Source organism: Pseudonaja textilis, chromosome 2 (genome assembly GCF_049901715.1).
Source record: "Pseudonaja textilis isolate UNSWEBS1 chromosome 2, rPseTex1.2, whole genome shotgun sequence".
NCBI lineage: Eukaryota > Metazoa > Chordata > Lepidosauria > Squamata > Elapidae > Pseudonaja > Pseudonaja textilis.
In genome coordinates this window covers 207,009,474-207,024,260 of record NC_141991.1, presented here as the reverse complement: position 1 = coordinate 207,024,260, position 14,787 = coordinate 207,009,474, and the positions used below count along the sequence as shown (strand labels likewise).

The 14,787-nt window shown below is 33.5% G+C and overlaps 1 protein-coding gene across 1 annotated transcript in view; it reads right to left on the bottom strand.

Annotated features, from left to right (window-relative positions):
• Positions 1-472: 472 nt before the first annotated feature.
• Positions 473-14,787, bottom strand: part of DTWD2 (DTW motif tRNA-uridine aminocarboxypropyltransferase 2) — an 81,534-nt gene continuing 67,219 nt past the window's right edge. The window contains exons 5-6 of the mRNA XM_026720316.2: positions 8,453-8,581; positions 473-1,418 (exon numbers count right to left, since the gene is read on the bottom strand). Of these exons, the coding sequence (XP_026576101.2) occupies positions 1,248-1,418; positions 8,453-8,581 (300 nt within the window). The 3' untranslated portion in view covers positions 473-1,247. The remainder of the gene's footprint in view (positions 1,419-8,452; positions 8,582-14,787) is intronic.

Genomic DNA, 14,787 nt, shown 5'->3' with positions numbered 1-14,787 from the left:
AGGGAGGTTCTGCGGCATTTTGGCCGATTGCACTTACAGTCTGCGTGTCAGTACCCTGCTGAGGTAGCTGCAACTGGAGCAGAGTGGATCCCCGTTCTCCTCGTGAGTGAAGCTCTACCACAGCCCTGAGAGCGTCTCTCAATCTTGATGATTCTTTTTTTCAATGCTTTTGTTTTGAGGAATGCTAATTAATTCAGATTCCAGAGACAATAGCTCATATGTACAAGAGCTGAGTCAAAAAGCTGGGGCTCTCAGCAGAGGTGAACCTTTTACAGTGGCAGACTCAGCTCACATCATAAGAGGGTGGAGTTATACCCAATGCTGGACTCTAGAGCAGCGTGATGAAGAATGATACCATTCTCATGAATACAAACAATGCCTAATTTCTAGTAATTTTCCAGTTATTGGTCTTTTGTCTATACAACAGCAATGTTCTTTGTCCAAATTAGCAGTTTTTAGTTGCAATTTATAATTTCAGAAATATTGATTTTATTTTTGACTAGACTCTAGACAAACTGCATGGATAGATACATAATATTGACTGAAAGCATTATTTTACATCTTCTTAATCATTAATTTATGTTACAATAGTTCTTAAATTGGATAAAAATGCACTATTCATATAAAAATATAATCTTTTGACATAAATGCAACAATACCACCAAGAAAAATAGAATGTAATCACCATAATGAAGTTTGTGCTTTCATGCCATGGTCTGTTTGCAACGTCATAGAAAAAAGAGAGTGACTCATACTCTTTGTTTGCTTGTTGTTTTAAGATTGGAATGTCTACTTTTTTGCCAGGTTTTAATGATATAGGAAAATCTAGGCCCCAATATACATTTATTTCAAAATAGGTTTGTTAACTAATTCTGGATTCTTATGTCTACTAGGATTTCCATCATTTACAGTACCAATATCCACCTGCCATATCAATATTTATATTACATGTCCACTTTAGTAAGAAATTAAGAGAAAAATATTCAAATTATGGTTTAATTTAAGTCAAAATGAAACACATATGAAAAAGTATATTCCTTCTTGCTTCATCTTCATCATTATCATGAAAAATTCAGGCAGAAATTTGAAAAGCTTCAGGCATTTTTGCTTTTGTATCACTCTTAAATTCTGGGCAGGGAGCCACGTAAATCTGTTTCATCTTATGGATTTGGATCAAATCCATACTCAACTCCACTTCATTAGCTAAAAGGAATAAAAATCTTTAATAATAAATCTATATGATACCCCTAAATTTTAACATTATTCACTAAAAGTTCCATTCTCCTGAGCTTGCGTTTATTTTTTGGCATTGGTTTGTCATATAAACCATTTTTAAGAAGATGCTCCTTGCTGTGATGGACTTGGGCACCATGCTGGATCTGGAAAGCACAAAGAGCTTGAAGAGGACGAAGTACAGTCTGGTTAGAAAAAAAGAAGACAAAAGACAACTTAAAACTAGACATAAATTACCTAGGCCTGTAGTTGTATGAAGTTAAATAAATATCTTGCTTCTGAACATATTTACTTGGAAGTGATATTAATCTATGAATTAATTTGCTTGAAGATGTGGAATATATTCCTGTTTTTTTTTAAAAAAGCCAGTCAAACAATTTCAAGCATGATTTTAAAAGCAGTTGCAATCTCAGTTTCATACTTTTCTCCGTTGGGTTACACGCCGAACTGCTTAGTACTATGTCACTACTAAGAATGAGTTTAGCTTCCTCTACTAATTCTTGCTAAATAAATTAGAAATAGTAAATTAGGGGAAATATTTAATTTAGAAGTTTTTGGGCAAAGAATCTATTGTATACAAAATATTTTCCACTACAATTCCATAATGCTAATTACAAGAAGGACATCATTTCTGATGACACACTTATAAATCCTGAAAGTACAGAATTGTCTTTTGTGTTCCTCTCTGGTGTCATTTCCCAGTTGTATGCCAGTTACCTTTAATTTCCCACTTCTTTACACAGAAAAAAACACTGACCAGTATCAAGATTGAACAAGGATTATAAAATATTTAGCATTATTTTAGTCAAAAGGATGAAAACAATTCTGAAGGACTTTATGCATGACAACCAATGTGGTTTCTTATCTAAAAGACAAGCTGACAGATGATATCAGAAATTGACACCATAATGAAAAATAAGTTGTTATTGATATGGGAAAAGTATTTGACAATTTGAAATAAAATTTTCTATTTAATTTTGGAAAATATGAAATTTGGAGAAAGCGTTATTAAATGGATGAGATTGATATATACTACAAATATAGCACAAATTACAGTCAATGGCAAATTGATTAATCTTGTAGCATACAAAAAAGTCAAGGCTCTCCACTTCTGCCAGTTGTTCATTTTAGTTCTTGAAGTTCTTAACAGATAGCAATAACAATTGTACTTAGATTTATATACCACTTCACAGTGCTTTACAGCCAACTCTAAGCAGTTTACAGAGTCAGCCTATTGTCCCAAACAATCCGGGCCATCATTTTACTGACCTGAGAAGAATGAAAGGCTGAGTCAATGTTGAGCTCATAAAGATTGAATGATTTAGCAGTCAGCAGAATTAGCCTGCAATACTAAATTCTAACACTGCGCCACCAGGCTCAGATACATAAACAATATGAAAAAGTAGCTTGGGTGAAGGTTACAGAGTTGTACAGAAATTTGCAGATAATTTAGTGGAATAATGAAAAATAATACATATATGAATGGAAAAGCTAAAAGAATTGGGTGCATTAACTGGATTTAAAGTTAACAAACAGAAATGGAGAAAGTTAATAAAAATATAAAAATGGAATATTAAAAAGAGTTGATGGTAAAAACTGGTTTACAGATAGAGAAAAAAGTGAAATATTTGAGTATTACCATAATTAATATGAATTGTATATTATTTCAGAATAATTATATCAATGTATGGAATAAAATTATGAGAGACTTTTTAAGATGGAAAAGTACAATTATGAAAAATTTATGAGTGAAAGTGAGAGTATTTCCTTGAATGTTGTTTTTATTTTTTTAAAATATCTTTTTTGAAAAATGATACAATTTTAATTAATGGAAAAAGGATATGTCCAAATTTGTATGGCAAGGAAAAAAATAAAGGGTTAAATATAATATGCAGAAGAAAAAAGCATTAGGATTGCCTGATTTTAGATCAGGCTTGTCCAACCCGCGGCCCACGGGCTGCATGCGGCCCAGGTCAGCTTGTAATGCGGCCCAGTGCCCACCCCAACCTTCGTGCAAGAGGACGAGCCAGCGAGGAGGAGGAGGAGGAGAGGCAGGTGCGAGGTGGGGCAAGGCGAGCGCCATGCCAAAAAGCAACAGAAAAGGCGGGCGCCATCAGAGCGCTTCTCGTGCCGAGGCAGCCGCAGCCCAAGAGTCCCGCTCTGCCACCTCCTGCTGTTGCTGCCGCTGCTGCCACCGCCGTCGGAGCTGTTGTAGCGGCTTCTGCCTCCGCCGCCACTGCTGCTGCTGCACTGAGCCTCCCGGTCCTTGCCTTCCAGTCCTGCCACATCCATCCAGGCCATTTGCAGGAGGAGAGGTAGGCACGAGGCGGGCGAGCTTTCTCCCCCCCCCGCATTCCTTTCTCCCTGGTTGACTATTTTTTATGATATCTTATGAAAAAAATGTTTTCTATGGTTTTTTTGGATGATCAGGTATCGTTACTGTTATTTTATTTTATGTGCGGCCCAAACCAAATTTTCATCTTCTAATGTGGCCCAGGGAAGGTGAAAGGTTGGACAAGCCTGTTTTAGATTATATTTTGCAGCCTGCTGCTTGGTTTGGATGAAAGAGTGACTGTTGCTGAAAAATAAAATAATGTAAGAATTTGAAGAATATAACCTGATATTTGGTTGGCATTAGTTTTTATGGCTTTTTAAACTTAATGTAGATGTAAAAGAAAACATTATGTAGAAAGTACCATATTAAGAATATGGAATAAATACAAGTAAGGGCTACGCTCGAAAATACCTCATTTCTTTCAGTACAGAAAGCTTTTTATGGAAAAGAAACAGTGGAAAAAGGAATACTGCTTAACATTATCAAGATTTATCAGTACAGGAAAATGGAGAAATTAAGATAATGCCATGAGAACAACTGAATTAATTTTCAAAGATTTTCATCTGCACATTTAAAAGAAAGATTTAATATAGATAAAATATACTGGAATTTAGCAATATAAAATGAAATTTAAACTGAATTATATAAAAATGAAGAACGTGTGACTGTAAAATGTATAAAGCTTCATTAAGATTTGAATGGAAGAGGAACAGGTTAAAGATTGATAAAATGGGCACTTAATTTTCATTATAATATTCAGACAGCCAAATGGGATAAAATGTGGATGAATGGAATGAAATTCGTATTATGCTATAGTTTAAGAAATAATTTTTATAAAAGGATGTACCTTTTTATGTACATAATTTTTATGTACCTGCGGACCCCATGGGAATAACATAAAGATGTACCTTTACATAAGACTTAGAAAAAAATATCAAAGACATATAAAGCTACTTCAAATCAATGTTGGAAATGTGAAAAACAGGTAGTGGACTTGTGAAAAAGCCAAAAATACAAATACATACATCTGGATACAAATCATTTTAAAGATTATGACAGGGAAAAAAACAGAACTTTTGGACATATGGATAGTGAATTAGAAAAGATTTATGGTAAATTGATTTTCTATATAGTGACTGCAACAAGTTTATTATTTGCACAATGTTGTAGAAATACTGACACACCCATCATAGAGGAATGGAGTGTGAAAATGACAGATATGATCCCTTTGGTCAGGGGCAAAAATAAGTACTTCTATAAAAGACTAGAAAATCTTTATGAATTTTTTGCTGAAAATGGAGAAAAGTGAAATGAAAATTTCTGGATTTGATTATTGAAAGCGGATTGAATAAAGGGTTTGAAGGAATTTTTCAGAAAAGTAGAACAATTACGTTATTTACAACTGTTGGAACGAGATTGCTTTCTTTGTTTGATTCCTGTTTCTTTACATAATCAGTTTTTATTACTGTTTTGCTCTTGACACTGTTTCTCTTTTTTAATTTTTTCTTAATCCTTTTTTCTTTACTGTATATTTTTATTTATATTTTATGTACAAAAATAATTTAGATTAAACATTACTTAAAAAGACAATTACCCGTTTCCATTTTTATTACTTTTTTTAAAAAAACATAATAACCTCCGCCAACTTCATTGTCAAAATTGTTTTCATTGTAAAATATTTGTTTTTAAGCAGAAAAGTGATGTTGAAGATTGCATACTACTTCAGTGATAAGTACTAATTGAGAGTATACAGATATTGGACTCAGAAAAGGAAGGGCCAGGTTTTGGTGCATACTCAGCTTCAGAATTTACTGGGTGACTCTGGGCCAGGGACAAAGATAGCAGGATGGAACATTTGCCATGACAGCCTTGACCGCCTCAATGAAAAGCAGAGTATAAATTTAATGAATAATTAAAAATAAAAAGATGTTATGTGGTGATAAGACAAAGGACTTGATTGATTTCTATTTCTGTGAACTCTCCAAAGTTTTATAATTTTTACAGTTTCATTATGACATGACACATACATCTTTCAAAAATTCAGATGACGGGTTTTTGATTTTTTTTGCTACATGATAAACCTATGTTTTACAGAATATTGCCTATATTCTAATGTATTTAAAGAGTTTTATAAAAGCCCTTTCAAATTATTTAATTTAAAGATTTGCAATAAGGAATAAGCTCTAGGTTAAAAAATCATTTTGGGGAGGATATCTAGAAAAGCTGACAGCCATTTCAAGTGACATGTCCAAAAGGCAAAGTGCAGGGAAAGCATTTTAGTCTTTTGACAGAGTCTTCCATCATAAAGCAGTGGGATCGCTTTTTAAAACAAAGGTTAATGTCTTATTGTTCTTCTTTGATCTAGTAAAATAAGCTTAATCTCTAGGGCTGTCATGAGCAAAATTCTTGTAATGGCATTTGGCAATTATAAGCTGTTAGGTAGATTGAAATAGCTCTTATGGCAAAAGTTTTGAGATAATGTATACTTTTTATCTCATATAAATATCTACATATTTATGAGTGGGCTTACAGATACATTTTAATCTTCATGTTGATTACCAAGTTTGCTTAGGTCATTTTGAAAAATAACTTGTGAAGCAATTATTTTCATGCAGGACTATTAATCACTTGACTAAAATAAGATTATAAGCATTCTACAACAATGATAGCAAGTGCAAATCAGGTTAACAGGACAGACTGAAAAATAGATGAAGGGGTAGCAGGAGGTAAAACTAGAACTGGCAATAATTCCAAATTATACACACAACCAAATCCTCACATTTTATATCCTCTAACGTATTTCATGCTTCATATATTATTTTTCATAATTATGTGTGGTATGTGGATTTTCATCACAATATTTTTGAGATCAATTTGAAGGCACAGCAACAAGATCTGTCCATTATCAGTTGCCTCAGCAATAATGAGACAATCAATTTAATTTTTACAGAGAGTGCAGGTTTATCAGGGAGATAAAATAAAATGGGATTTGAGATCCATGTTTTAACTTAGGAAAGGTTAATCAGCTGCTATGGGAAAGGTGGTTGGAGGAGACAAAATTATTCAGCGTTTTTCTATCCCAGCCAATACCTACTCGTTCTATCTTTTTTCCCTTCTTGATCACAAACATGATCTATTGTAGGGGTGTCAAATTCACGGCCTGTAGGCTGGATGTGTCATATTTTGGCCCCGCCCCTGCCCAGTTTAGCAAAGGGGAAAAAAGTCCCGACACATCACATGATGCCGTGACATGAATCTGACATCCCTCAGCTATTGTTTCTAAAAGGTTTGCCATAGTCTTGTACTTTAGTCTTATACCAGATGTCTTCCTCATATCAAGAATCCTCTACTCTTTGAAAAAAAAAAATAGACGTTCAGGATAGTCAATGTTGCTTTTACTCAAAAGTTAGCATGGCTGTGTGAAGGAACAAATATCCCAAGCTACATGTGGTATATAAATTGCAACTCCATCAAATATTCAAAAATATTATTTTACAAAGCTCACATATTGATTTTCCTATCTCATGGTAAAGGATGACTAAATGTTTTCCTTTTTTTCCTTTTTTAATTTCTCTTTACAAACTCCCTTTGCACATATATGATGAGAGGACTAGTTTCTAAGTCTTATCATAATTGTTGGTTAAGCAGCAGTTACACAAAGAACTGCAGTCAGATCTTTGAGTTAGGAGAGGGATTAATGACACTAAAATAACAGAGAGAAGAAAAAATAGGGAAGAAAAGAGTGGTTAAAAAGCAAAGGAAACACAGGAGGACAGTGCAATTTCAAATAAAATTTTTGGAAGCCTTGGTAAGTGAGAGAGACATATTTCTGAATAAAGAAATAAGATTAGGTTGCTGTTACATGGTTGCAAATCTTATACCTGCTTTCTTTCTCTCCTTCCTCTTATATCTGCTCAACTGGAGATTCATTCAGCTAAAGAAATCTGCCAACCTTAAACTAATGCTGTAGGCTACATGGAGAAAAAAAATGCACTTTTGCTAAACTGATCTCAGTAATGTCCAACAGATATATGATCAAATGACAGCTAAGCAATGTATTTAATGAAGCAATAGTTTACTTTTAACATATATTTCTATATTTATTCAAACCCACACATCCATATCATATGGATTGAAAGGTGAAAATTCAAGGTTTCTCAAGTCATAATAGCAACTGGGATGGAAATTTCCACTGCTAATCAATGCAGTTGTAAAGAATTTCCAAGTGCCCAGATCGTGATCATGTGACTGGAAGGGGGCTGCAATGTTTGGTTATTCAGGAACTGGTCATAGTCCATGTGTCACCATAACTTGGATCATAGTCCAGTGCCATCATAACAATAATTGTTTTTAAAAATGCAAACAAAGTTATGCAACAAAAGCAACAAATCAGTGTTCTATTAATCTCATATGCTTGGTATAAAGACACATTGACTCTTTATTTGAATTGTTTCCAAATTCTCCTTTACTTCATTACACACACACATACACACCTTTTATTTAGCTAACTAAATGACAGTGAAAGCCAAGAAAATCGATTTTACATGCTTCGTGCCATAGTGTACCAACACTACACAATGTTGAAAAAGAAGCTTTCTAGAAGGTCTATCAAAGAAGTGGGATGATGCTTATGAACAGAAGTGGCAAGATTAATGTAAGAATAGGTGGGGTAAAAAATAACCTTAGGAGAATGGTATTCCTTTCTGCCAGGTTTTCTAAACTAAATGTATTACAGCTCTTAATTAGGAAGATTTAAAAAAAGATGGAGTGTAAAATTTGAACCGTGGCCAGTAAAACAGCCTGTTTTTTTTTTTTAAAAAAACATAAGTATAGCTTGCATTTGGTTATTCCATTAGTGGAGTACATGACTTTAAAATTACCTACCTCTTTAATTGCATCATTTTTTTCCACAATGGCTAGGGCAATAGCTGCACATTCAAGTGTGGACAGGCATGCATTTGTAGGCTGAGTACGAATTATGTACTGACTTGAAAAACTGGTTTTTAGTTGTACCTGAAAATAGTAATTTCAGATTAAAGAAATACATCATTAAAATGCAGTGTGCGCTCTGTTTCTAAAACGTTTCTTTTAATTATATAAGATTTTGGTTTTTAGTAATAATCATTGGCATTGGATGTAATGACACATGTAGTATTTAATACAAGGATTTGCAATATATTAACAATATTTTTATATTTATTAAAAATAAGGAAAACCACTCTAATGTTTTTTACCATCAACACAAAAACAAATCTAAAATAGCACTGCATTAGCATAATAATGTCTGCACTAATACACATATAAAGAGACTATAGTTGAAACTGCTACATGAAGCACCAGTGGGATGAAACTGAACAAATTGGAGGGCGGTGAAAGTAAGATGTTTAGGCTTATTGCCTTCCTATCAAGAAACATTTATATATAAAAATATTTTGACGAACTGTGAAATGCTCCAAAATGTAGCACCAGCATTACAGTGAAAAGAATTCTTACTTAATCATCAATTTCACTTATAGTTACATAACACATTTTTACAAATGGACCAGCAGAATATACAATGAATGTTTAGCCTGCTCATGCTACAATTTTACAGCTAGGTAGTAAGATATATAAAAGTAACAGATTATCCTGAGAATAAAGTACTTTATTTTTGCAAAATAGAACCGAGTGTCAATCTTCATATTAAATGTATCTTACAAAGGAGCTTGTTGCCTAATGAGTCATTAAACATTACATTTGCTATTATATTATGCTCAACTGTTCATTGTAGAGTATCCAATATGTCTACTCAATGACATCTATGTGTGAAAGACATTTTTACCAGTTAATTACTTTTCTGGAAAGAGATGTAGCCCCCTCCTTAATCATGTTTTATTGTAATTTGAAACGCAGTCATCAAGAGTTTACATTCCAAAATTGAATAGGCCTTCTTTATAAAGTTTTCACTAAGATCAAAGAAACATCACACAGCTAAAACACAATATACACGTGAATACAAATGATAGCATATACTCCTTAACTATTATTAATAAAAATATTTCCATGTTAATTAAAATTATAACACAAGATTAATGTCTCATAGTATTGGAAGAAATGTCCATATGGGTTCAGTTCCAAGTGGGAAGAAAGACACTGGAAATATGGAGACTGCTTGGAAGGATGGTTTAATGGTGGACAGGACCACATGGTCCTGGGCAAAAAATGAGCACATGGGTGAGAAAGGGAGAGATTTATATCCTCTGTTGGACTTTGAACTTGCTTCCTGTTTCTGTGGCCATGCAGGGGTAACTTTGTAGGTTATGTTTTTATATTGTATGTTTTTGTTTTGTTTTGAATTGTTGAAAATTCCCCAAAGTCATGTATTTAAAATGGGAGACTATATGAATTAAAATCATAAATAAATTACTCCATAAAGAATTATACTCAGTAAATATATAAATAACTGCTAAAGATCTGTCTTATCTTTACATTTTATTTTCTTTATGGGCCTCTAATTTCATTTTTTCATCACAACAGAGTTATAGAATATCTGTTAAATTTTTAATAGACTAAAAAACCCCAATAAAATAAGGTAAATAAAATGAACAGCATGTTAGTAATATTAAAATGGGGTGCAAAAATAGAGAAATAAAAGAAATCCCAGATTGTACAGAAAAGAGTTTTTCAGTTTTCCTGAGCTGGTATGAAATAATAAATAGTATCCCTAACCTATATGTACTCCAAATCATTAAAAAAAAGCTATGCATAGCAAAAATATCCACTTCTGCTGAATAAAGTCCCATCAGTTACTTCCTTGATGGAAAAAGAAACGCACAGCTAAACTGTCAGTTCACTTTTGAAAATTACATCAAGAATATAAATAAATTAGTCAATTGAAACATATTGGCTTTAATTTAAAGTGACATTTTAAGAGCTTCATGTTTTTATACTCTGTAGGGAGTAGCTGCCATGCAACTATAAGGAACAGATAAGTCAGAAAAAGTAAATTGATGTCAGAAAACTTTTGTTCTTTATATTCTTATGCATCCATATACCTATGTAATCTTGCTACCATTGTACGATATATTTACAGAAATGTTAGAGTGCATTTCGATGACCACAAAGAAAGCTTTTATTAAATTACTATTTTAACTCTGGTCATAAATACATTTTCCCATACTTTATGGTTATTGTTCTCGAAGTAAATAAGCTAATTTTTCTTATCTTATTAAATGTATGGCTAGATGCTGGCAGGTAGATAAATTGCTGTATTAGAGTTTGGTACACTCCATAAAAAGATCAAGGAAAATCATTCTTCTCCAAAATTATGTTACTGGATTTCTCTGGAAAACAGGTTATCCACAAATTATGAATGTCGCACACATGTATACATATATGAATAGTTTTGTAATGGTTTGCAGACCAAGGCAGAATAGCAATAGCCATAAGATTTATATACCACTTTACAGTGCTTTACAACCCTTTCTAAATGGTTTTACAGAGTCAGCATGTTGCATATGGGTCTTTATTTTATTGACCTTGTAAGGACAGAAGGCTATAAACTAAGTGTTTAAGTGTACATGAAGCACTTATTTATAATTCATTTTAAATATAATTTTTATGTTTATTATTTCATTAAGAAATTTAATTACAATAGTAAAAACTAGTACAAACGTAAAGAAGAGAACAGAAACAAATAATAAATAATACAGGAAAAAATAAGTAATATAAAAAAGTGACTTTCTACCTTCATCACAACAATTATAAACAAATTTAATAATTCTTCATTACCTATAAGGTTAAACAGAAATCTCTTCATCCGATATCCTATCCTCTATCTATTAGCAAAAACATATTTTCAGGTTCTGCAAAATCTGCAAAATAGATTGCCAGAACATTAAGGAAAAAATGTCTTATTTTATCTCTGATCAAATAAACCAATGTTATATTCTTTCCTTTTACTTCTAATAGTTTAGTCTTTAGTTCAAATATTGTTGTCATACTTGATTTCTCTTCAATTATTCTTTATCTCATTGAGTGCACAGTTCTAGTTATTGCCAGACACCATTTTTTAAAAATGTCAGAATTTGCCCCCTAAAATACACAAACACACACACAAACAAGTACCAAATAATTAAAATTACTTATATCTCTGTGTTCTGTCTCACCTTTCTTCTTTCTCAAAAGATGAAAGAGTACAAACTCACACAAACACAGGCAGGCAGGCTGGCTCGGACTTCACAGAGTTAATTCGTTGGAACTGATAACGTCCTTGGCATTCCAACACGCTCTGCCTGCCAAGTCCGAACTGATAACAAGTAAAAAGCTACTTACAGAGAATTACAAGGCAGACCACAAGAATCATTCACAATGAAAAACCTGAAGTAAGATTAAACTTTTTCCCGTACAAAGTTCTAGCCGACAACACACCCATTTTATCCCCTGTGGGGTGTGGCTCAATGACTCAGCTCACTCTCTGACCCTCCCACGCCTCCTACGTTGCTGCTCACGTTTCTCCCTACAACGCTGCCTAGGATCAAGCCAACATTCTTCCTCTTGACTCCCTGTCAGGGGCTGCTCCAATATGCCTTCCTCCTGATTAATCTCAGTCTGTTCCTTGCGGTTGTCTGATGAAACCTGAGGCATTATCAGGGAGGAAGGCATTGCCAGAGAGGAAGGTCCTGGGGAGGAAGGCATTCCCAGTTCCTCCTCCTTATCTTCCAAGTCCTCTTCCTCTGACAGCACAGGCTCGGGAATCGGAGCCACAACATCTCTGTATATGCCATATGCTAAATAAAAAAAAAACACATTTTATAAAATTTTCCAAATTTAAATTCCATGAGAGTCATGAGTCCTGGATTTGGGATGCATTCTATAAGTACCCATTTGACGTACTCAAATGGGCACTAATATAACGTTGCCTTATGATATAGCATTTCACTCTGCTAAAGGTTATGGGAATGAGAATTTTTAATAGCAAAGAAATGTTATAGCATATGTCAAGAATGGCCTCTGTCTTTTTTTCTTTTTTTCTTTGGCCATACACTTCTTGCCAATGCTATAAAAATTACAAAACCACTACTGTTGTTATAAATAGTGAGAGCTACATAAGATATTGCTTTATGTATCATATATTTTTAATATAGCTGAGACTGGGAATTGAAAAAAAGCATAACAGAAAACAATAACTTGGCAAACAGCATCTATGGTGTTGCCAAAAAAAGAAGCATGTGAAGTCTCTGTAGTCCCCAAGAACTGAGTTTGACTCAAGGGATTTATTTTAAAGATTAGATTATTGTGCTGTATGACTTTCCCTCTAGGGCTTGCTGCACTTTCTAGAGTAGGCTATTTAAGTCTTGAAGTTGAAATAGCTATATAAAATAAGAGAGATAAAGAGTAGCACTTTCACAATTTCCATGTGGGAAACTAGACTCTCACTATTCTCTCAATAATTTAGTCATCATATTTCTGGGATACCAACTGCCATTCAAACTGTCTCATTTTAAGACATTTCCAAATTTTAACTTGTAAAATGCTAATTTTAATAAAAATATTGCTATTAGAAAAGAATTAAGCTAAATAGCTGTTGTAACTGAGAATGTTAAAATACCAAGATAATAAAATAAAATAAATATATTTTAAAATATAAATATTTTAAGTCTCTATATACTACAAAAACAGAGGAGAGAAAGCTCTTGAAAAGACTTGTATTACCTTTTTGCTCTGTGTATAGTTCTGAAATGAATGTCAGGCAACCGATCAATATTTTATGCAGTGCTATTCTTTTAATAATTAATGGAAAAGAAAAGTGCTGCAAGAAAATGTAGGCACTGAGCAGAATAAGGATCTCAAGACTGTGTCACGAAATGAAGAAAGAAATATTATTAGCTACATTGCAAGTACCATTTAACTTAAATTAACTGTAAATATCAGAAACACTCTTAAGACAAAAGCAATTTATCTCTCACTGAGGTGTTTGGAAGGCTACTAATTGCCTACATTTTCATTTCTTTTATTTATTTGTTAATGGTACTGGATACCTCCAGAATTATGAATGAAAAAAGATCGTGCATAAACATATATGCACACCCTATAAGACCAATCAATAACGATTTGGAAAGCTCAGAGTACCAACTACATATATTAATTGAAATAAAGCAATTGGAAAAGAAAAAAATATTTAACAAAGATTTGTTTAAGAAAATTTATAATATATTTTGAGCCTGAAAGAACCAACTTAATGAGAGCAAAGGTGAAATCCACATGAAAACCCCAATTTATAGGCTAGGAGTCAAAATCAAGGCCCAGGGGGCGGATCCAGCCCGCAGGGTGCTTAGATGTGCCCTGTGGGGCCACCCTGTGAACAGTGAAGGACTGGCTTGCAGTGCCTCTGCCAGCAAAAATGGAGCTTGGGAAGGCAATGTGCGGCCCAACCGAGCTCCATTTTTGCTGGCAGAGGTTGCAGCCGAAACAGATCTTGGGAGCCCATTTTGCTAGCAGAACACCTGGCCCACCATAGGCGCTCCCGACATGAGTGACCACACCCAACCCAGCCTCCCAAGGTCAAACACAATCCTGATGCGGCCCTCAATGAAATGGGCTAGAAGTAGATAAAAAGAGGAGGATTGCTCCATGATCTGTTGTTGTAAACCATATGGCAAGGCTGGCAGGATTTTAGGTTAGTTTAAGCTAACTATGCTGCAAGGAAGTCTTTGCTTATTACCTTCAGAAACAGTTGCTGGACCTGCAATAGAAAAATTATAGTGTAGACCTTCCTTCTAAAATAAATAGTTCTGTTCAGAATTTCAATTTTTCCCTAACTTTACCATTTTCTATTTAAATTTCACCCAATTTTCTACCGTTTTCTATTTAAACTTCACCTAATTCAGTTGCTAAAGAATATTCTCAATCTTTACAGAATTATTTTTCCCCACAGGGTAATTACATTTCAAGTTTATAAAATATAAAATATGAAATGGTATCAGCTGTAATTTTCACAATTCTACAAAGATTCAAAAGAAAACTTTCAAGTTTATTGAATATAATTAATTAATTTGGACTCATATTTAGTCGACATAATATTCAATAAAAATCACTATTATGTAATTTACCACAAACCCAACAGGGAATTATGTGACAAACTGCAAAAAATTCAAAATGAAATATTAAGAAAGAATATAATAGTACCTGCAGTGATGAAAATGGAAATATTGGATAAACCTGGAACAAAATATTTGGAA